We start from the raw sequence: 22,664 nt of genomic DNA on the forward strand, positions 1-22,664 counted from the left end.
ATCTTCATAAAGAGATATCTGCTCTTTAAACTACAGGTGGAAAATCTGGTTTGCGTCAATCTCAATTCCGGCTTTCTGAATAAAATGAAGTCAGGCTGACATATAGCATATGAATGTATTCAATCATATACACTTTTCTCTTTTGTTTTTAATCTTAAATTATGCCTTTTATTTTTTATGTTTCAATGTAAAGCACCCTGTCATTGAGTTGTGCTATACAAATAAACTTGCCTAATGAAAAATTTCTCTTAAATATTTTCTTTAGTCTTCTGACCTTACATACCGTGGTCTTGTAGTCTAAATCCTCCATAGACATGAAGAAGTCCAAGCTCTTTGCCGCGCTGAGTCTTCCTTGATCCATTGTTGTGGTGGTCAGAGAATCCAAGATTTCCTCCAGCAGGTTCATCTGACCTGAGTGCGAGGAGTCAAGGTCCAGCTCCAGGGAATCATCACTGTCCTCGGTGTAAGAAGGAACATCCCCACTGTCCTCAGAGGAGATCCTGGGTTTTAAGAGGAGTCAGCAGTGTTTAATAATCATGTTTTAAACATTTTTTTTATAACATGAATTTTTTTTTTTTGCTTTTTAGAGGAGCTCAATTATAATATTTTATGTATGTCCATCAACTAATGCTGTAATAAATAAGTCCACTTGGGGGCAGTATCATCATAAGTAAGAGCAAAAAGATCAGAAAAGACCATTTGGTTGGACAGCACTTGTCCAAATTCAATCAACTTTTAAATCTATAAACCAAAGTTCTTCAAAACAAAAATAAAAAAAACTGTTCTGTCACTTACTTGCTGGCAGTGTCCAGCTCGTCATCATCAAGCCCATAGTCTCGAGGGCCCATACTCATGGGAGACTTGCTGAAGTTATGCTGTTAATGAGAATAACAAAGACAGTAGATGCAGTTACACAGTGCAGATAAATGCTCTGCTAAGGTGCAGTTTTTCTAAAACTACAACCCACCAGGAAAAAGATGCAGGTCTGTGACTGGTGGATCTCCATAAGAAAGAACAAATAGCTTCTTTTAATGAGCTGAGATGCTGCAGGCTGAAGCTAAATTAGTCAAATTTGGGTCTGCAGGGATGAAAAATCTTTAAGCTCACCTGCAGAAATTTGTCAAATTCAGCATTACATGCAAACTAAAAGGCACTTGATTGCTAAGATATAGGTGACTACATCGATCATTGGGATAATGGCGCCAGTGTATGTGATTGTATTTGTCACCACAGAGAACTGAATGATCAGTCTGTAGCGCAGTTGTCTGACGCAGTGAGTTTAATAAGCCACCTGTGTACTATGTTTAATGGGTGGGTTAAAGAAGAGACAGAAGCTTTACAGAGCAGGGCAGGACTCTACCCATGGGAGCCCAAATCTGCCCCAGGCCACTTATTAGCATGCCTTCCACTACAACGCACATGTTCCTCTCACTATGTGTTCATGTTCACTGATGTTAACACTATCTCTCATTTTCTAATTTACACTCTTTGCTTTTTGCTGCGCACCTCCTGTGTCTAACCTTTTTTCCTCTAACTGTCCTTCAGTCTGTCTTTTATGCACAATCAAGCACTCAGAGGGTACAGCTAACACCGTGGCAGTACCCTGTGAGTAGGCACTGCAATATTTTCCGTTTTTGACGCTTGCTTAACTCCACCTCTTTGTTTTCTCTGCATGTTAACCCACAGACTGCAAAGTCAGAGGACTAAAAGGAAGGTCCTAAACAGAAAACAGAAAGAAGGAAAAATAAAAAAGCAAGGACAATGCTTAACGAGAGTGTGTTTTTGTGTGTGTGTTGGTGGGTAAGGGCGGGGGGGTTCAGTTGGTCAGTATTAAAACCAAGCTGGTCTTGATTAGTTGCCACAGTGCCAGCCAGACAGGCGGAATGTAATGTGTGGCTGGCTTGCCCTCATTTAGAGCCCGTGTTTGGCCACAAAATATACACATACACACTTGCATGCGTACAAACTCGGTCACATACGCACCCCATTACAAAAAAAAACCCCAAAGAGTTAAAGTGCCATTTTCTCCATAAAAGTCAGCGAAGGAGATGTGTGCAGTAGCCACTTAAGCCTCTCAGCCATCAGGCTAAACATGAACACATGTGGCGGCACTGCTGATTGGCTGAGCTGCTCCCCTTCCATGGTAGCTTGGAGCTATAATGAAAGAGATTTCAGAGGGGCTCAGGCCTGGGATCCCTAAACAGCCTTTAATGGATTCCTGTGTCAGGGCAGTAAATCTGGGGCCGGGCCGTCGTGCCAGCCAGCCGAAGCAGGCCAGCAGAGCGGAGATGCACCTGTGAGACACTTGGGGAGGGTCTGCTTCGGACAGAAATACTTCCACACAAACACTGCAAACACGTGCTGTGTGATCATGGCGCATGCAGTCACCGAGACTGTTCATTTGTGCTAGCGGGTCGTGTTTGGGAGGGCAGGGCCCCTCTTTGCGTCTAGGTGTTTATTAAAGCAAGATGAACCCAAACACAACCAGACACAGGTCATGAAGCCTGGCCCTCTGATCTCAGTTACAGCTTTGGTGCCGTCTACCCGAGAGGAAGTTCCACAGGGAGCAGTAAATGGATGGTACCTCACTTCACGGCTTTATCAATTTGTCATTCCCTCTTCACCGTGACCCTTCAGCGCAACATTTAAGATTAAGCTGTTTACAACAACCAAGCATTTTACAACATATGCGCCAAATTTGGCACAGCAGTGGGTTTATCACAGTTTGTTTTAAATGGCCAACATATTGTATTCATGTTGCTATTTAAGAGACAAAGGAAGCTTTTTCAGTTACTTCATCATGACTGAAATGGTTCTCCAGAGCTGCTGAGACCAAAACAACCCTTGATGCACTATATGCCAGTAAAAACAACAAAAACAAAAATATAGACATTCACAATGAGAGATTCTCCCACTGTTGAAGCTGTGACAGCTCTGTCACCATCCCACATCTCTCCAGGCCTGACAGGACAGTGGAGAGCATGAAATAGGAGAACAACAGATTATCATACCACCCCTTCATTAGTTTCTTGCTGTCGGCTAATGGGAAGCTGAAAGGTGAAAATGAAAAAGTGATTCTCACTCCATGCCTCCCTGTCTCTCGTTTTCTCCCTCCGTCAGTCTGCTGCCAGTGACAGATGTCACCGTTTCTGTCTGTCTGGCTCTCGATTCCTTCCTCTCCGCCACGTTGCTAAGAGTAAGAGACCGAGCGAGAGCACAGAGTGAAAAAGTCAGGGCGAAGCAGGAGTCAGGAAAATAATAAAAACGCTGAAGTTATTTCAGTAACACTATCTTCATCCAGTATTTCTGAAGATGCGAAGAAGCCCCTTGTGTTTATTAACAATAGAAAAGATTTGACATCTTCTTATGCAAAGTGAAGAAAGGATATTTTATTATTTGCATGTTAATTATGCTAATTTGTAATTAACTGACTGAATAAGTACGAGAACCCAGACTCTCTCCTCTGCTTCAGAAATAAAAAAAACGCAAAGACTTTAGTCTACAATTGTGGAAATGAATCTAAGAGTTGTAAACCTAACTAATCTATCCTTTACTTGAATATTTTTTATACACCAGGCTAGCTAAAGTAACACACAAATGTGTGAAATGTATCAAAGTAAAAACATATTCAGATATAAACAACAAATTATGTTTAATTTCAGTGGTTATGAGGGGAAAACAGTCATCACCATTCATTATAGTAGCTGCTAGGAGAAAGAAACTTTTGCCTCCTCGCGCCTTCTTTCCTGCATGACCAGTTATGCGGAACAACTATGTCTCTTTGTGACGGGGCCAAACACTGGTGGACTTTAATAGCTGCTCTAACATTATACATTTCATATGGTATTTCTAAGCAGGCACTGATCTCACACTTTGGCAGTTTATGTAAAGAGATGCCGGTAAAATGCAAACAAAACCTTGGGGAGAAGCAAAGCTTTGCAGAAGAACAGCCAAGTTTGTGTTTGCCTGTTTAAGAGCTGCTTGCTCAGAAGGAGGTGGAAAAAAGAAAAAAAAATAGTGTTTGAGGAAAGATCCACTGCTCCTCTGTCCAACTGGCCGTTTCTGAAAGGCTGCTTCCTTTTCGCTTAGAAACAGAGGCCATATAAATGAAGGAGAATGTGCATTTAGCTCGCTCTGTTCAACCAAACCAAACTCTTCCTGTAAAAATCACCAGGTGTCTTTCTGTGAATGGGTGCGGTGCAGTACATTGAGGCTTCCAGGAGGTGGCACTTTAGTTTCAGAAAGGAATCTGGTGGTCCCCGAAGAGGGGGGAAGCTAAGCGAAGTGGAGACTACAAATACATACAAATAACCATGAAAACAGAGTTAGGTATGGACAGAAACACTGCAGCTAAAGTAACCTGTGATGCATCTTAACTGGTCATCCAACATTTATTGACAATATTATTCTAATCAGCTATTTTACATTTGGAATTATAATTTTCATTAAGATTTATGACAAAAATACTCAAGCATGCTGTATAATCTACAGCTCATTAATATATTGTGAATAACTTTTTTAAGCAATTCACTTTATTTCTTTTGCTTATTCTCAGTGTTAGAAATGTTTTCAATCATGCACTGAATTTAATGTTCTCACAATGTCTGTGTACGGCATTATGAGCAATACTACATTATGGATACATTTCTAGTAGAAGCATGTGTGAAAGCAGGAGAAACAGGTGTAATGTATATTCCTTGTAATCCAACACACAGAAGACGTCATGTGAACCGTGCATATATGTGTCCGCTGATCAATAACACATGAACTATGAAGTAGAATACACAAAAATACTTCACAAACAAAAACACAGCTTTCTTTACACACTTTTGACTTTGTTCCTGTTTTACATCTGTGTTAGCCCCCTGTTTCCCCCTCAACCTGGAGCTGCTCTCCAGGCTGGCAACTCTCCTGCCTCACCAGGTGAAGAGTCCAGAGCCTGGGGCTGAGCCCGGCCGCAAGCCTGCTGGCTGTCATTGTCCATAACACTGTCCCAACCTCTGCTCTCCTCTGTGCTCTTAACAGCTGTCATTCTCTTGCTTCCAACCTGAGGCAAAATGCATGCCTGTTCGTGCACATCCAGTACATACGCTTAATATAGCCTCATGCATTAAAGGGCTGAGTTGCAGACATACTTTGAATTTGCAGCACAGAATCACATAAAACACTCACACACATACTACATATGCTAAATCTTAAAGAGACTCTGGCACCAATGCGCAAAGTCATACAGAAGCCAGAACAATGGTTTGTTTGTTGCATCAGGCGTGAAGTCAACAGTCCAATTCAGTCTTGTTTCTGTCAAACGAGAGGAATACTCCTACATTCTTAATCTGTGCACTCACCAAACACTACAAATCACCCACATTGCAGGATACGGCTGAAATATGGATTCATATGACAGCAGCACTTCCACTTTGGTACACGAGTTGGCTGATCAAATAGAATATGAATTTCAGAACTCTGATTATTTCACTATGATTAATTAAAGGAGCTTCACCAGGATCGTTCATTTCATTTCAAGGACAGACAGAGATGTTTGCTTTAAAAATGATGAATGATGAAAATGCAGCAGGAATTTTCTTTCCTGCAGGAGGGTGGAATAACTTTAATCATCTCACATTTTTTTAAGCTGCCAATGACAAAATGTTTTTGAATTTATGTACAATATGACATGAATGAGGCTCAGCTGCTTGGTTAAAAGTATGGGCACACATATGTATCTATACATCCAGTCCAACGTGTGGACAGCCTTGTATGAACTTTTAACTGGTATTGCGGATACTGAACAGCTCTTATATAGGCAAGCTATATTTAAGAAAAATATTAAAAGCATGTCTATGCAGCATTAAGTCTACGTGGAAAATAACTAGCTTATCCGTTTTAGTGAGGTGCTGACCTGTTTGTCAATATAGTCAATAAATGAGGTGGCATAGTGTAAAAAATACAGCTGCTTAAAAAAAATCTATATGAAACATAAATTCTTTATACTTCCATACACATAGAAGATGTTTCCAGCACTACTGTATGGGAAAAAACGTCTTCTTCTTAAATCAAATCTATTTTAAAAGTTGTAGTTTTCATTTTTAAATCTGTGTTTCTAAAAAGACTTTAATATGGCCACTTTAATGTGAACACCAACAATGCAGTCCACTACAAAAAAATGATCTTCTAACAATATAATGATGGGATTTGAGGTTTATGGTGGGATTTGAGTAAAATTTCAGGATAGTTACGCTGCACACCTCACATAAAACTTTATCAGTTCAAGAAAATAGACTTATATTTTTTCTATATTGAGAGTGCATGGCTGTCACTGTAATACTTTGATATATGGAATTTTTTTTTCTTTTAAAATAGCAAGCTAGTCAGGGTAAGTCAAGCAAAAAGGCTCCACATGTGGCCACTAAGACTAGGGGGAGGTTACTGATAATTTCACTTAACCTTTATTTAACCGTGTTAATCCCACTGAGATCAATTTCTTGTGCAAATTTCTGGTCAAAAACAGTCATGAGTAGAACAACAGCATCAACATTTCACAGGAGACAGACTCGGAAAAAAAAAAGATGTGTGAGGTGAGAAACAAAGAAAGTAGGAACAATAGAGTTTTTTTTTTTCCACTAACTGAAATGCAAATATGATGTGGAATAAATAGTCAGCTGAGACTGTTGCAGGCATAGGCAGCAGTTACATCTGAAAAGAAAGGCCTACAGTTGATGTCATCGTATTTTGTCCTCAACAAATAATTTTGCTGTAAACAAAAACATTTTTCCTGATATTATTGCTGTGACAATGATTTTCTTCCCCTCTGTTTAATGTTAATGAGTGATGAACTCAGTAGCCTGAAACTTTTACTTTTTCTAGAATATTTCTGTACATTTCCAGTTTTTCTGGGTTTTTTCGTGTCCAGTCTTATTAGTTGAGAGAAAAGGATTTAACACACACACTGGTGCTGATTTATACTGATGAACCTAATGTTAGAAATGTAATCAATGTTAAGGTTTATAAGTAAAGACAGGGAGAATCACTGTGTGTGATTAAAGAGAAAGTGATTGACTTCATGTTAACACACATATGCGGTGGGACACGCCGTCCTGAGTACCGCCTGTCCCTCCTCTAGTGGTCTCCAGGGACCTGTTACTGTGGCGATGAGCAGGCCTAAATGGCATGACCAGAAGTGTCAGTGTGTCTATGTCCTGAATACAGTGTATGTGTTGTGCACATCAACTGCATGTTAACAGTTAATCTGTGTGTGTGTGTGTGAAGGCTTCTCTTTGTGTGTGCACTGGCTGTTTGGGGGGGGGGGGGGGGTGTCCGAGGAGGCCTTTAGAAAAGCCCTAATTGCCGTTCCTCTCCTCTCCCCTGGCCGTCACACCTTCCCTGCGCTAAGCCTTTCCAGCCTCATCACACACACAGGAAACGCAACACTAATTAGACACAGCACAACCTCTCCTAATCACACTCTTACATGACTGTGACCAAAATGTCAGCATGTGCAAGCAGGCTAGTTTTATTTTTTGTGTGTTTTTTTTATTAAACAGAATTTGGAGTCCAGTAAGAGACAAGACAAAAAAAAAAAAAAAAAAACTCCAGCTGGGATGACAGAGGTGCAGATATGAAGTAGGAGATGATATAATGATATCACTACCATCCCTGTGGCTATGTGCATGTGTTTAGTACAAAAGTGTGAAATTATAATGGGATGAAACTTAACTTCCTACACTGAGAAATATAAGTGCACATTTTATTTAAACAGCACTTTGGTGTGTTGCAGTTAAAATAAAAACATTTTTAACTCTCCTCATATATTTATTGATGAATGTGTATTTTGGCAGTGTGCATGCGCTTGCACATCACACTGAAGCCCTGCACACAACAAAGAAAGAAAAAAATCATGCTATCCACTTATGGTGCACAAGCAAATTCTTCAGAGGAAATGCTGACCTGCAGATGAGTTGCTTCGACTGTCCGTGCTGTTCAGAGAAAAATACTGAATGTACAACACGAGTGTGTTGAAAGAAAAAAAAAAATCGCTTATGATTACATTTGGAACCCTGACAAACTACTGTACATCCAAGAGCTGTTACAAGATAGAAAGAGAGCGCGAGGAGGGGGGAGAGAAAAGGAGAGAGAGAAGAGGGAATGAGATAAAAAGAGGCAAAAAGATCTGGAGATAGAAAAGAAAAGGGGGGGGGGGGGCAATGAAAGCAAATAGTGGACAGAAAAAGAGTTCAGAAGTGGAAGACTGAATCCATGTCGGTCAAGTGAAAAGTGAGCTCTGGTATGATCAGTCAGTGTAAATGTAGTTAACTCATTTACTGATGTGCATCTGTGTGTGTGTGCATCATACCCGTCTCATCTTCTGCAGTCTCCTTGGAGACAGGCTCTTGGTGCTGGTAGGAGACCCTGCGCAGACCGTCATCCCCTCTTCTTCTTCTTCCTGAGAGAGAAGATTAATATAAATCCAACAGTCTCTGTGTTATGAATGACCTATCCTGACTGGAATATGTGAGTTTCTGAACTAAAGCAACGCACCCCTATAACCAGGTCATTCTTATTTCCTATTAACATTTAACTAGTGAAAGATGTTTCTGTTTCACAGGGTCTTATATAATATATTTATTAAGCAGATACTTTTATCCAAAGCAGCACTGTGGCTTTACATCTTTAGCAGGAATGAATGGATCTGCTAATAAAGTTGAAAAGTACTGACAACTTACTATTGCACTGAGGGATTATTTTGGTCAACAAAGCAAACTGTTAACTTTAGCTACCAGTTAGAGACCATAGAAACCATGATAACCCAACACTAAGCAGGTTTTTGTAAAGCTATGCAGCTGGCAAAAACACAAGTACCCTGCAGATCATGTGTTTTCACAAACAAATTTTCATTCTGAGCGAACAGGAAATATGTTTAACTTCAAAACCAAACAAATTTCTGCACTTCTGTTTGCTTCCACCAAGCACATTTGTGTGTGCAAACACGGTGCAGAACAACGCACACACCACCTCTTCATCATCGGTGCCCTCTCTCCTCTTTCCCACTGACAGATCAAACTGCTATTGCCTTATCAAATCCATCAGGCTTATGGAAACATACACCTCGTTACATTAGCTTTGAGGAAATCACAGGCTAACTGATGAAATATGCAGACAATAAAAGAGAAAGAGGGGTTGGGGCTCGGATGACATGACAGGCCATAGCCAGAGGGGCGCTAGTTAAAAATGTACAGCCCCGAACAAAGCGCTAAGCAGGCTTCAACAGTCATTAAAAGGGGCCCTACGTCAGAATCACACACTCCATGTAAAGCAGCCTTCCTGTCTGTTTCTATGAAGGAGGCATGTGTCTGCCTGTGTGCTTCAGAACAGAGTTGTGTACATGTGTATTGCCACGCATTTCAGAATATGTGCATGCACGTCAGGAAGGTGTGAAGGTCCAGGCAGCTCACCCTCGCTTTAAGTCTGCCCTTAATATCCCGAATGCCCCTCTTGGCGTGAACCTTGGCCTAGGAGAAAAAAAAAAACAAGACAGACACACACAGATTACTAATCAAAACATGTTGCATTAACATTCTGTTCTAGTTTCATGTAACATCAAGAAATGCTTTGATCCCTGTGGCAAAAACACGCAGACAAAAGGCTGGATAAGAGAGCCTTGCGCACTAACAGGAGGCGATAACATGAAAGGGCACCCTGACCACCTATTGTACAGCCCATAATGACACAGCGCATCAAACATACGCCAGTCATGAACAATGATCCCATTAGTTCCATGGCCAATTACAAATGGCACTATTTTAAAGTTAATCTTGATCAATTCAAACACACTGATTCAATTTCTCAGTCAAAAATTATCCGATGTCTGTTTCAGCTAATTTTTTATGGATTTGAGAATTCTTAATGTAAAGAAAACAGAAAATACCTTTGACACAGCCGTGTTGAAGAGCGCTCCTCCTCTCTGTAACAGACAAAACTATCTGTCACACTTCAAGACAATTATGGTTTGATTTTTGTTATTTTGTTAAAGAAAACAAAGACTGAAAACATATAATTTATTTAAAAGTATTCAAACCCTCTTTTATGACACTCAAGTTGAGTTCTGGTGCATCTTGAGTCGTTACTAAAAACTGAGCCTAAACGAATGTTCTGGACATAATTATGAGGGCACCAGCTTGTTTATACAGGAAGAGCTCATAGTTGATGGTGTCTGTTAGAGGGAAAATGATTCAAAATTGTGTCAAAAATCATTGGTCACAACATGGCAATAATTCTGTTCGGATGTTTTTTTGTGACAGAGACTGCAAGAAAAAAAAGATGGACGCAGAAAAAATACAAACTAATCCTTAATGTAAACATTACAGTGTGTACAGAGGAGTGGCTTTAGAGAAAAACTGTAAGAAAGTCTTTAAATGGCCAATCAAGAGGCTGAACCTGGATGTAGTAAAGCATCTCTGGAAAGATGGTAAACAGCTGGAAATTGATGCTCTAAGTTAGTAGAGTTTGAATGTGTCTGCCAGTAAGATAGGGAGAAACATCCAAAACAAATGTGCACCAAACTTGCTGGACTATCCCTGAAATTTGACGCTGCCATTGAGTTTTAAAGCTGCTTTTACCAAAAACTGAGAGAAGGGAGTTAATACTTATATAGAGGGACATTTCAGTCTTTTTACACCAAAAACATGGTCTTGCTTTCATCGTGTAATATTTCAAGTCAACACAACAGACTGTATTGTCATTCAGACATACAGAGTATATAGAATAAAATTTTGTTGCAAAGCTCACAATAGCAATAATTCATTTAACTAAACAAAACAGGTTAAAAAAAGATGATGAGTGACTGATGATAAATAGCTAAAAATACCAAAAATAACAGAATAAAATAAATAGGAATGACATGAACAAATTTAGTAGTACAAATTTAGACAACCATGATGTACATTCATGGCTCCTGACAGAAATGCAATATTTACTGTCAATATTGTAATTAATGTAGAATCTTGTGACAAAATAAATGTTTTCTATTAAACTTAAACTGTTGCTTTTTCTCAACCAGAAAAGACAAACTAAGCCTTCTCTAGAGTGGGTTTTTGGCACATTTAGAACAATTATGGGAGGGGGTTAGTGCTGGGCTGCAACTGGCATGGTATTGTGCAAGACATAACAATATTCTTCTCATGGGAGGTTCAAGATCAGTCTGAAATTTAACATATGAAATATTGAAAGGGTTTGGAAATTTAACATATGAAATATTGAAAGGGTTTGAAAAGTTTCCAACTCTAAATAAAATTGGACCAAAAACACATCAATCAGTTTGTTGTATTCAGCATTGCTTTACCACACTTTCACAGTTTATCAAAGCCCTAACACACAATCATTCACATGCTCAGAAATACATTTATCTACACCGACTTCTTTTACTTCGTTATCAATTTCATCTTTATCCAGTTTGGGAAGTTTCCACGATGCAGCTTTTGGGCAGTGAATGTGTCAAAACCAAAAAAATGTGTGTAAGATTTTTTTTTGAGTTTCACTGATGTCTTGATTTCTCCCCTCTGTTGTTGAGTGGAAGGTGAATGCAGTCTAAGGGTGGGGTCGGGCCACACAAAGAAACAGAGCATGCAGAATCTGGAAGTTTACCTACACAGCTAAGCTGAGCTACATATGCAGCCTGGCTTGGCCAATAAATTGGACAAATATCCTTTTCACGGAGTACGAGCATGGGCAGGGAATCAGTATGTCTGACTCCTCTGCAATAGATGGCCAAATAGCCATTTTCAGCTTGTTAGCATCAGACTTTTTCCAGTTGACCTATTACGTCACGGGCAAAAACAACAGGCTAACAATGTCATTGACATCAAATGTTTACAAGACGAGTGGTGAAGTGGTCACCTTTGCAGCTCTGGGGATTTCTGTTTTTTAAGATTCAGGCTATCTCTTGTGGTTCTTCTCTGTTGCTCCCGAATTCCTTTGTTTCTTTTTAAACTTTAGGGTCTAAGTGGTGCACAGGCCGAGCCCATCAGCCAGCTTGAAACCAACCTAATTATCTGGGTGTGTAGGTCCTGCTTCGAGTATAAATTCAGCCATACAACCATGTTTACATCTACTTTAAATGATGTAAATTAAGTTTTTTTCTAACATCATGTAAACATACCGACTCAGTTAATAATTCTTAGGATAGAAATAAGGGGTGAATGTTGTGTTTGCAAAAACAAATCTCTATAAATGGATGTCTGCATTAAAATCTGTAGAAACTGCTTTTGTTTTTTCAAGCAGCTATCACACCGAACACATCACAGGCAGCTAATGAGAGAGTCGTGCATCGTCCATAATCTGGATCTCTGCTGGTTACACTTGAAGCCCAAAAATATTGACCGTAGTCTACGGAAACAAAGTCAGCAGGCTATTGCTGATGGGAATCACTTCATATTACAACTTTAAACATTTCCTTTCCCTCCTGAAAAGCATCAAAAGTGAACACTAAATAATAGCTTTTGACATCACTGTCATCATTTATATGTGATTTTGCACAAATTTGCCTATTTATATTAACACTGAAAGCACCCAAGTAATAGTTATAAACAAAAAAAAACTTCTAAAGCTACCAGTGGTTTTGTAACAACTGCAGAAAACAGTGGTGACGAAGGATAAAGAATAAAAAACACATGATAAACTCAGATTCACAGCACTCGGGGGGTGGTGAAAGGGGCTGTGTGTGATTGATTCATACTTTGACTTCAGCAGTCAGACATTGTGGTACCCAATCGCTACATGTTCCTTTCTTTTCTTACTTCGAGCTGCTGCTTCCCTCCTTTGCCTGTCTGTTTGGTCTTTAGTGTAAGCACAAAGCGTTGGCTAAATGGCTAAACAGAGTAAATGGCAGACAGCGTTTCAGAAGTTGGCAGAGGGAGAGGAGGAGAGGGGCCGAGGTGAAGGCCTCTCTTATAGATCCCTGTCAGTCAGGAAGTGTGAACTTTAACAAACCTTTGAAGAGCACTCTAGAGAACTAATTCAGCCTTCGCTGACGGCCTGGGGAGATGGGGAGGGTGAGGGAGAGATACTCAGTAAGAGAGAGAGAGAGGGAGGGATGGGGAGAAGAGGGGGGTGTGACAGAGATGAAAAGAGGGAGAGAGATAAAGACAGATAGATAAGGGAAGGAAGGGATAGGCGGAAAGAGCCAGAAAGAGATGAAGGGGCGAGAGATGTATGTTCTTGGGTTGGTTCAGCCGAGTAACGCTTGTGTTTGCTGCCAGATCAACATGTCATGTCGGAGGACGTCTTGTCACGTCAAATCACTTCTGTCTTCCTCCCTGTCTGTATCCACTGTCCTGCTGCACGCGCCGCTACACACACCACACTGCACTCAAGCTGGATCTGTACATTCAGGCAGCCCCTTCATTGCAAAAGCAACACCAACACTTCAAACACTGAGTCGTGTCAATCACGCCATCAATTAAATATAACTCTGGAATAAAATGAGTGAAAAAGGAAAATGCCACTGGTAAAAGCTTTTGGTTATGATACATGGGACATAAATACCTTCACAGTGTGCATCCATTGCTGGTAGGACCTTGAGTTACCTGGAAAAAAAAAAAAAGACAAGAGAAATGAATCAATAATTTGGCCCTCAGTAGACCATTATGATCCTGATGATGGAGAAGAAAGAATGAATCTGCAAGTGCAGTTAAGTCTGGAAATATCTGGACATTGTTATTTAAGTCTTTAAAGTAGGTTTCACATGCAGGCTGAACTACTACTTTCAAGGGTTCAAATTCAACTGGACAAATAAACACAATCATAGATAAAATGTTCAGTTTTAATTGAACGTGAAATCTGGAACCCATCACCAATGACTGGCTTTGTTATGCTTTTCCAGGCCTTCATTGTACCTGTCTTCAGTTGTTTGTTGGCTTTAGTTTAGTTGTATGCATATTCAGCATATTTTTCAGACCTAACTGTATGCGGACAATACAAAATCAATCTGTACTGTTAATCATTTAAATTGCAAAATATTGATAAATGTGTACAATAACAATAACATCCATCCATTTTCTGCCGCTTATCCGGAGTCGGGTCGCGGGCGTAGCTGCCTAAGCAGGGAAACCCAGACTTCCCTCTCCAATAATAACAATACATTTTAATATGATTTTCAGTTAAGTTCGTGTCACATTTGTACAGAATAACCATTGTATAATTGTCCAGTTCGCCATAAATCTGCTTTTAAATTCAAACAGAAAACCTGAAGGACACCCAAAAGATGCAACCTTTGCAAATTCAAGGTCCTTTTTTTCACAATTTCACTTATTGTTGTCATTTAAAAATATGTAGATGATCTATACCGGCAAAGAAAATGACTTCAGTTCTTCCTTTATCTATGATGCATCTTTCTATCGATTAAAAAAAGAATTCAGCTGACAAGTTTTTTTTTTTTTTTTTGTCTCGTAAGCAATCAGGCCAGAATGAAGGAATGTTTTCCAACAGAGATATTTTACTGCATTAGTTTGTTACTGTGCAAAGCGCTTAAAATATCAGAGTTACACATGGCGGTGGGGTGCTGATTCAGAATCAGAAGAACTAAGAAGTTATTTGTTAGATTAACCTGTTTGGTTTAGTTTACAGAATCATGTGTTGTGTGATGATTGCTTGATGGCTGTGTGGAAATTTCTTGCTTCATTTGGAGTGTGCCTCCAAAAAATATTCACATCACCTCATCTTTCCCCTCTATCCTTCCCCCCCAAAAAAACAACGGGAAGCCCCAGACCTTGGCATAATCATACAAAACAGAGAAACACAGCAGGGCTAAAAGAGGTGGGGGCAAGGGTTTAGATGGGATAAAGAGTAAAAGACCAGAAAAATTTACACATGACTAAACTTACTAAAGATCACTGCAGTGTAATACAAATAAAAATTTATTTTGGCTAATTATTGGTTTTAACCATTGATTATCATAGACTAGAAAAAGAAACTGTAAAGGCCTAAAAAACAATAGATTTATATGTTTTGCTAATTCTGCGAAATGTTTTTACATTTATCATTGCACAAGAGCATCTGTGTATTGAATAAAACATGGAAAATAAATATAATGCAACTCATTGATAGACAAGTCTAGCAGTACTCACTTCCACAGAAGCCCCCCTCTGTGATCTCTTCTTCAAACACGTCGGTGAAGCCGCGGCCTGCATTCAATTTGGCCAGTCGTCCGTCGATGAACTACAACCATAAATTACAACATGCTTATTAAAGACTGCAGGATTGGGGGGGTTGGGGGGCAGACTCACACAAACGCACACACACAAATACACAGATTCAAACACTCCAACCACAGAGGGGTGTTATTAATCCTACCTGACGGAAACTACATCCCAAGATTAGGTGGGTTGCAGGTAATAGGGATTTGTTAATGTGGAGCAGGTGAGGGATTAGAGCAGCAGACTACATGCTGCACACTGTCTGAGACATGAGAAAATTTCATTTCCTCCCTTTGTAACATGGAGTGCATAAAACTCCATCTCATAAATATAGACTCAACAGCAAAGACAGCTAAAACATTTCATGAGCACAAAAGCACAGAAATAATATTTTAAAAAAAAGTTCTTCAAGCATCAGAAAACACGAGCACGACACAACTCAGATTAGCAGAATACATTTACTGTGTTAATCAAACATGAGATTTAACTGATGAGCCTTCACAGCTCATCAGGGATGAGACTAAAGGAGAAAAACAGTTGCAAATAAATGAAGAGTTGTTTTCTTTTTCATTGCAATTTGGCCCATTATAAGAACTTTGCTGCTTTATCACCAATTTCACCCAAACAGAAATAGAAATATAGATCACTCACTATTTTCTATTAACTAAAAAAAAAAAACTTGGTCCAAGTTGTTGTGAGTTTCCAGTCCCATAGCAAAAAAAAAAAAAAAAACCACACAAAAAAAAACTACAAAAAAATTTCTGGTTGGAAAGAATCTGGGATTTGTCCTGTATAGGATTATTTTGCATTGTTCTGCACTTAAAGCAGAGCTTAATTTTCTGTCTGATACGTCTATTTATTAGTGATTAAAACCTCCTACCCCTTAAAGATTATTTTAGCTTATTAATAAGAACAACTGTTAGGCTCTTCTTTTAAACACAAAAACTTGACAGCGACATATTGGCAGATCGCTTTTGTCTTTTTTAAACTTCAACAATCCTGTAAGTGTGTCCGCGGTGTAACAGCAGCGCAGGCTGTTTGAGGGCGCGCGTCCTCAGGGACAGCCTGCTAACTAGCGACCGACATGGCCACCCGCTCCTCTGGTCAGGAGAGCTGGAAACTCATCATTAGATCATTTTAATGAGAGGTGAGACTGCAGGTTCCATCCTCTGCTCAGCTACATGGCCGGCCCAATTAGCAGAGATAATCAACCCAAATCATCACCTAGCCCAAGCCTCCACTTATGTCCCCCAACCCCCACTCTAACCCCAGCCAGATTACGTACCTCACAGTGGGCCTTAATTAGATATTACTCAACAATGGCAGACTGATCACACACATGTAAACCAACACACACACACAAACAAAAAACATCACCCTAATACACGAATGAATGAACAAAATGATGGGGCTACCGTTCTTTCTTTTAATAGAAAGGCCACAAAAACTAAAAATTTAAGAAAAATAGCAATGCTTATTTTAATTTGAACAAAAAATAAAGGATTAACAGAATGTTTACCCAGTCATGCAATTAAATAATTGTAATTAGATTGTTGCTGACTATAAAGCTTGAGTCAAACATACTAAAATTGTCAAGCCAAAGTATGCAAACCATTTTCACACACACACACACACACACACACACACACACACACACACACAAACACACACACAGCTACACACTTGGAAACAAATCCTGCTCCTTCTCCTCATGTCTCCTTGTCATCCTATTTCCTGTCGCTGTTTCATAAAATAAACGGAAGAGTTATCCAATCTGGCTAAAAGCACGCAGACTCATTCACAGGTCAGTCTTCATGGCCTAGATTTATTTAAACTCTTGAAATATGACACCAGACATTGGGTTTAGGCCTCTCCAGGAGTGTGTTTGCGCTGGAGCTGTCATTATTACTACTGCATAACTTGTTAATATGCACTGCAGCTATGATATACTGCAATGGATGGAACAATCGCATTAAAAGATTTTATGATTCAAGTACAAATTTGGTTTTGCAAGTACAAGCAGCTCTTTCTAAGACTGCCTCTGAATTCTGTTTAACTACACCACAAATGAATTAATATACATATAGAGAACCTCTGGCAGTAAATCATCTGAGGACAAGTTCCCCTACAGACTTCTCCAACAAGAGTTCATATACTCCATCTCTGCTCACACAACATACACATGAAAATGTGAGTGTACTTGTGGGTCTATAAGAGTGTAGGAGCTGAGGACAGTTGATAAGAAGCAGGTTAATGTTGACAGATGTTCCCCCGCATTCTTTTGGAAGATTTCTCCCACTTGTTCTGTTCTGAGACGAGTTGCTGGACTGAGCAGAGAAGATGAAGTCTCGGTGAGCTAGAGTGCGAAAATGTGACATTTAAAATCTATGTATGTTTATTTAAGGCAGGTTTAATGTCAGTTACGCACAGAGGAATAAAATAAAATCACTTAAGTTTATGAGTCGAGTTACCTAAACTTACAACTCAAATACAATCATCTGTTTAGATCTGTGTCCATTGAAGTAAATAGTCTAAATAAGAAGTAAGCCTACATATAATTTTATTAATTTAGTAGACACTTATCCCCCTTAAAAAATATTTTTATTTAGATTGTTGCTGCCTTTGACCAGTCCACTTCACACTTTAGATCACAAAACATTCATAATGTGAGGCTGATCTGCATTTGCAACTCCATAATACTTCAAATATGGAGTTGGTAATTTAAGGCTCATAATAAAACAAAAGAGGTAATTTAAAGAGAGAGAAAACACTCAATCAGTCAATAAAGAACCTGCAGAAAAGTAATTTCCTGTAGAGATATAGTAACACCTTCATCTCAGGTAACACTTGTGAATTATGCACATGTGGTTCAACCTGTGTAATGTGCGGTGAGGTCAACCAAGTTCAAGAATATGGTTTACATTTTGGAAGCTTGATCAAGTAGACATTATCAAAAAAAATGGCTACTGTTTTTATATTACTTAAATAATATTAAAAGATAATAACCACTGACCTTGTTCTTGTCTATCATTTCATTAATATCTGTGTGATAACTGAGCAACCCGAACAGCGTTTCTATACTATCGGAGCACAAAAACAGTAGTTTGATGGCCAGTCAGTCCCCTCTGCCAACAGTCCCACCAGGAGATAAACCATAAACTCGTCACTTAACATAGGTTTAAACGAGAAGATGCTACTCCCAGATAAATACAATGTTTGTAGATTCTTATTTGTTTAGAAAAAAGTCTAATATTCATAGATTACATATATAACCTATGTATAAGCATGACTGTAGATAGAATTTTGATCTTTAATGGGGCAAATGCCTAAAATCCAAAAAAGTTGATATTAAAGAACTACTTTCTCAGGAAGTGTGCCTGTCTATTTAAAAATTAATGTGTACGTGTGTGTGGCCACGCCAGTCGAATACTGCTTGCATGTTTGTCAGCGGATGTGGGTCATGGCCAGAGCAGTGCTCGGGCGAACCACTGGCCCTTCTCACTTTAGTAGAAAGAGGAGTGGAGCAGATAAGCTCACCCCATCCCATGTGCTGGAGAGGAGGAGGAGATAAGGGCCTGTTTCCCAATGCTACTGCTGAGGCAGGAGCCAACCGGGAGGATGCTTTGAACTGCTGCTCACTATCTGCTCTGCCTGGGAAAATTATGAACAGGGTATTCAGAGAAACAAAAGGCTGATTGAGGGCCGCTGTGCTGTACTCTTGGGGGTAAATCACACCACTATCATAGGTCAGAGAGCACAAAGGGTGAGGGAGAGTATAAGAAAAAGGTGAGAGGAATTTTTTTTCTGGGCCAGAGGTACCTTTCCACTCGGCTCTAGCTCTAAGTTTAGTACTACATAAGGGATTTGGTGGTGGTGGGGGACATATTAAGTATACATAAGTGAGTTTAAAAAAAAAAAAATAATAAATTATTTTTTAAGGGAAACCACACACAAATACAGGATACCTGCTCCTAGTCAGACAAATACAGAGAACATAACCAACTTGACATGGTTTAGTACAGTCAGTGTACTTTCAACAGGCCTGAATTATCGTAGACTTTGTTTGTACTGAAGATAAAATGAAGCAAACAGAGAAACGTTAAGATGTGCACTCACAGATAACCACAGTAAACTGTCTGCAAGGGTCAGTAACCGTCCATAATCCCATGCTTCACTCTTCGACATTCCTCCTCCGTCTGAACAACTTAACTGTCAAGATACTAAATGCAAACTCTGACCAGCTGACACTTTGCTCAGAACTGAATAAGTAATCAATACAAAGAGAAACAGATAAGCAAAACCTTAAGAACAAACTGATCCTGATGGCACAGGACTTCTCTTATGTTTTTATATTTAGAATTTTGTTTAAATGTCATCACGAAGTGAAGATGACCAGCTGTTGGCTTTTCATACAAAGAAATCTTTGAAAGTATGAAAATCAATTATTCCAACATCTTTAAAGATAATCTTTTTGGTTACAGCTTGTTACATTAGCAGCTAGGTCTGATTCATTAAAACACACACACACACACACACACACACACGCATGCACACGCACACATATATATATACAGCTGTTTGTACCTGTTTAAAAAGCTGCAGGTTGACAGCCATGGACAGGAAGCTCTTCATTGTGCTTGAGCGATGGTTCACAAAGCTCTCTTCACAAAATGTGATTGGCTCTCCCTGTGAAGTCCACAGAGACATTATTGGTACAAATTAAAATAAACAATTAATTCCAACTCATTCCTTGTAGCTTTCTGATTGTACAAATCTATTTTCCATCATGTTTACTTTACTTAATGAGCCTGAGGAAGAAGGGCAGATGTGTGTGGTGACTTGAAGGACAGAAACTCTAAACAAAACAGGATGTTTCTACTATGATTCACATCATGTGGATCATTATTAAAATGAAATTATATCATAAAAAGTCTTTCTTAACCAAGGCATATTTCAACCGATTTCTTCATTTGTGAAAAAAAAAAACAAAACAAAAAAGAAAACTAGTGTAAAAGTAAGACAGGAAGGAGAAAGAAGAAAAAAAAGAGCATAAGTTTTTGAGAGGAAACGGTCTTCTTTAAACCAGCTCCTGTGGCAGTGCACACATGATCTACCCTGGACCAGATGACTGTGTCCCAGTAAACTTCCCAGTCCTCCCCATGAACACATTATCACATTATTACTATTTCTTACATCATGTCTGTTGGCCTGTGAGCTATAGACACGGAGGATGACAACAGAACCACTCCAGGCCAATCACACACTGCCCTCCGGTCATTTCCAATTCATGTTTTCTCATAATTAACATAATTCTCACATATTTCAATGATGCTCTAAATTCCTCTGAAGTAAAACAATGTGCTTTGTCTATTCTAGGCTACAAGCACAGCATGGCACATAAAAACAACTTAACAACACTAGAGACTAACCTCATTTTCAGGGATGGGTGGATGATACCAGTGGCCCAAATTACATCCCAGGAATAAGGCTCCACTTACATCACGAAAAGTTTTTAAGGCCTATTTTCTCGTTAAAGTTGAGTTTTAAGTAGTTGACATATAGTTTAATCAGCTTTGGCCTCCACAGCCTTGGATCACACTGCAGCTCACAAAACTAAAAAGTATACTGAACAGCTAAAACTTGCCAGAAGCAGCCACATCCAAAAGCTTTTGGTTCACCAAGAGCTGCACTTAATAACAACATCTACTGCTGCAGGAACCCGTCAACTAAAGAAAGCGAACAATAACAAAGTGATCTGTTTTACCACATTGATGAGAAATAACAGGATTAGAGGAAAAGTAGTAATAAAAACAAAAAAAAGCCAAAACCTTGAAGATTTTTAAGTTAATTTTCATATTTTGCTCCTTTGTGTCAGAAGTTGAGAAACGCAAGATCTACTGATCATTGACAAGTTTTCCAGAAAACCCTCAGGTTTAAGGAGGAGGTTGCTTTCCAAAACTGCTCAGACTTTACAATGCTTCTATTAAAAGGTGTGTTGGCTTTAAGAGCGATATGAATGAGTCATTTTACTTTACAGACAACATGCTGAAGCAGCCCTACTTATTAACCTCCTCCAAGGCGGCTACAATCAGGTCGGAGGTGAAATCCATAGATACTTTCTTTTTTTTTTAAATGCTTCTATTTATTGTCATAAAGACACACTCCTCTATACAAATAAACTTTTCTTTATTGTTGTGAATGTATGAATTCAGGCTTGAAACCATACTGAAATGGGATCAAAACAGCCTGAACAGACCTGTTGCGCCATTTATTGCACATATAAAAAAATAAAGAGAGACCCCACACAGGAAGTTATAAGTGTATAACAAATTAAATAAATGGAGTGTACTTCTGCTAACCTTCACTCAGATGGCTGAGGGTCACAGATAATTTTGATTTAGAGCTTTGATTTAATCTCTATTAGGCCCCAGTGACTATGTGAACAAAGGATGCCATAGATGAGGGTTGTCTTTGTTCAAAATGTGTTTCTATTATGATTTGTAACTGTATTGCAACAGTCATTTACATGCAAGTGTGTGTTCATTTCAGATTTTTGCTTTCTGTTTCATGCTGGATTAATTATCTTTTTGTTTTATATGAAGTTTTTCAGGAAACATTTTCCTTAATCAAAGTGTCGTACAGTACCAGTCAAAGGTTTGGATCCACTTTGTCATTATATGCAATAGGAAAATGGGTCCAAACCTTTGACTGGTATGATATGTGGTTTCAACCCCTCTCACACAGAACTGTCACGTCTTATTGGACGATCTGAACCGGCTACATAGGTAGAGCTTTAGCTAATTGTGCCCTTTAATAATACTATGAATCACACATCTATGAAACATGCACACCCACTAGCAAGTTGGCTTCATCAGTGGTGATAAAAACTAATTTAAATGGCTATTTCAGGCTCCTTTGTCAGAGATGTGTGGTACTCTGAGGCAGTCAGAAACACCTTGGAGAAGTGGGGGGGAGTCACATGGACATAAGCTGAAACTGATGACCTAAAAAATCAGCTGATTGCTTTTCAACTCATTATCATTTCCCAGTTTTGTTTCATTTACAGCTCAGTAAGACGTCTATGCATCCACACCCCTCCTTCTGTTGAGGCATATGGGTCTGTTAACCACACAGCTCAGCTATGTCTACGAAGATCTTTTCTTCAGCATTGAGCTTGATAGTCCACAAATTTCAGAACACAAAATAGCTTCAGTATCTTCATCAAAACAGAAGTGCTGTTTATGTATTAGCATGTATGTTCAATCCAAGGCTTTCATTCAGACCACTGTGAGCGTGAGCAAACTGAGAAATTACTGCATGTTGTGCTCAAACACAAACGTAGCGCATCTCAGCGCTAGTGTCAGAGGGGAGGCAGTTTGTTCATATACTGTCTGTATACAGAGAAAAAAGAGACAGCATCAATAATGTAGCATCTTTACTCCAGGAGTCCACAAAGTCCAATTAATCTCAAAGCCAAAG

The 22,664-nt window shown here is 39.2% G+C and overlaps 1 protein-coding gene across 4 annotated transcripts in view; it reads right to left on the minus strand.

The window, feature by feature from the left end:
- The window catches only part of dennd1b (DENN/MADD domain containing 1B), a 105,165-nt gene that overhangs the window by 4,918 nt on the left and 77,583 nt on the right, over positions 1-22,664 (minus strand). For 2 of the 4 annotated variants that reach the window (XM_042005548.1, XM_042005550.1), the window contains 8 exons: positions 19,770-19,871; positions 15,117-15,207; positions 13,537-13,577; positions 9,923-9,958; positions 9,450-9,506; positions 8,351-8,440; positions 796-878; positions 284-500 (listed from right to left, as the gene is read on the minus strand). In XM_042005548.1, coding sequence (XP_041861482.1) covers positions 284-500; positions 796-878; positions 8,351-8,440; positions 9,450-9,506; positions 9,923-9,958; positions 13,537-13,577; positions 15,117-15,207; positions 19,770-19,871 — 717 coding nt within the window. Of the gene's footprint in view, positions 1-283; positions 501-795; positions 879-2,311; positions 3,191-8,350; positions 8,441-9,449; positions 9,507-9,922; positions 9,959-13,536; positions 13,578-15,116; positions 15,208-19,769; positions 19,872-22,664 lie in introns of those variants that run through there. The other 2 variants (XM_042005549.1, XM_042005551.1) reach the window with 2 other exon arrangements.

The sequence above is a fragment of the Melanotaenia boesemani genome, chromosome 14 (assembly GCF_017639745.1).
Source record: "Melanotaenia boesemani isolate fMelBoe1 chromosome 14, fMelBoe1.pri, whole genome shotgun sequence".
In the NCBI taxonomy this organism is placed as follows: Eukaryota; Metazoa; Chordata; class Actinopteri; order Atheriniformes; family Melanotaeniidae; genus Melanotaenia; species Melanotaenia boesemani.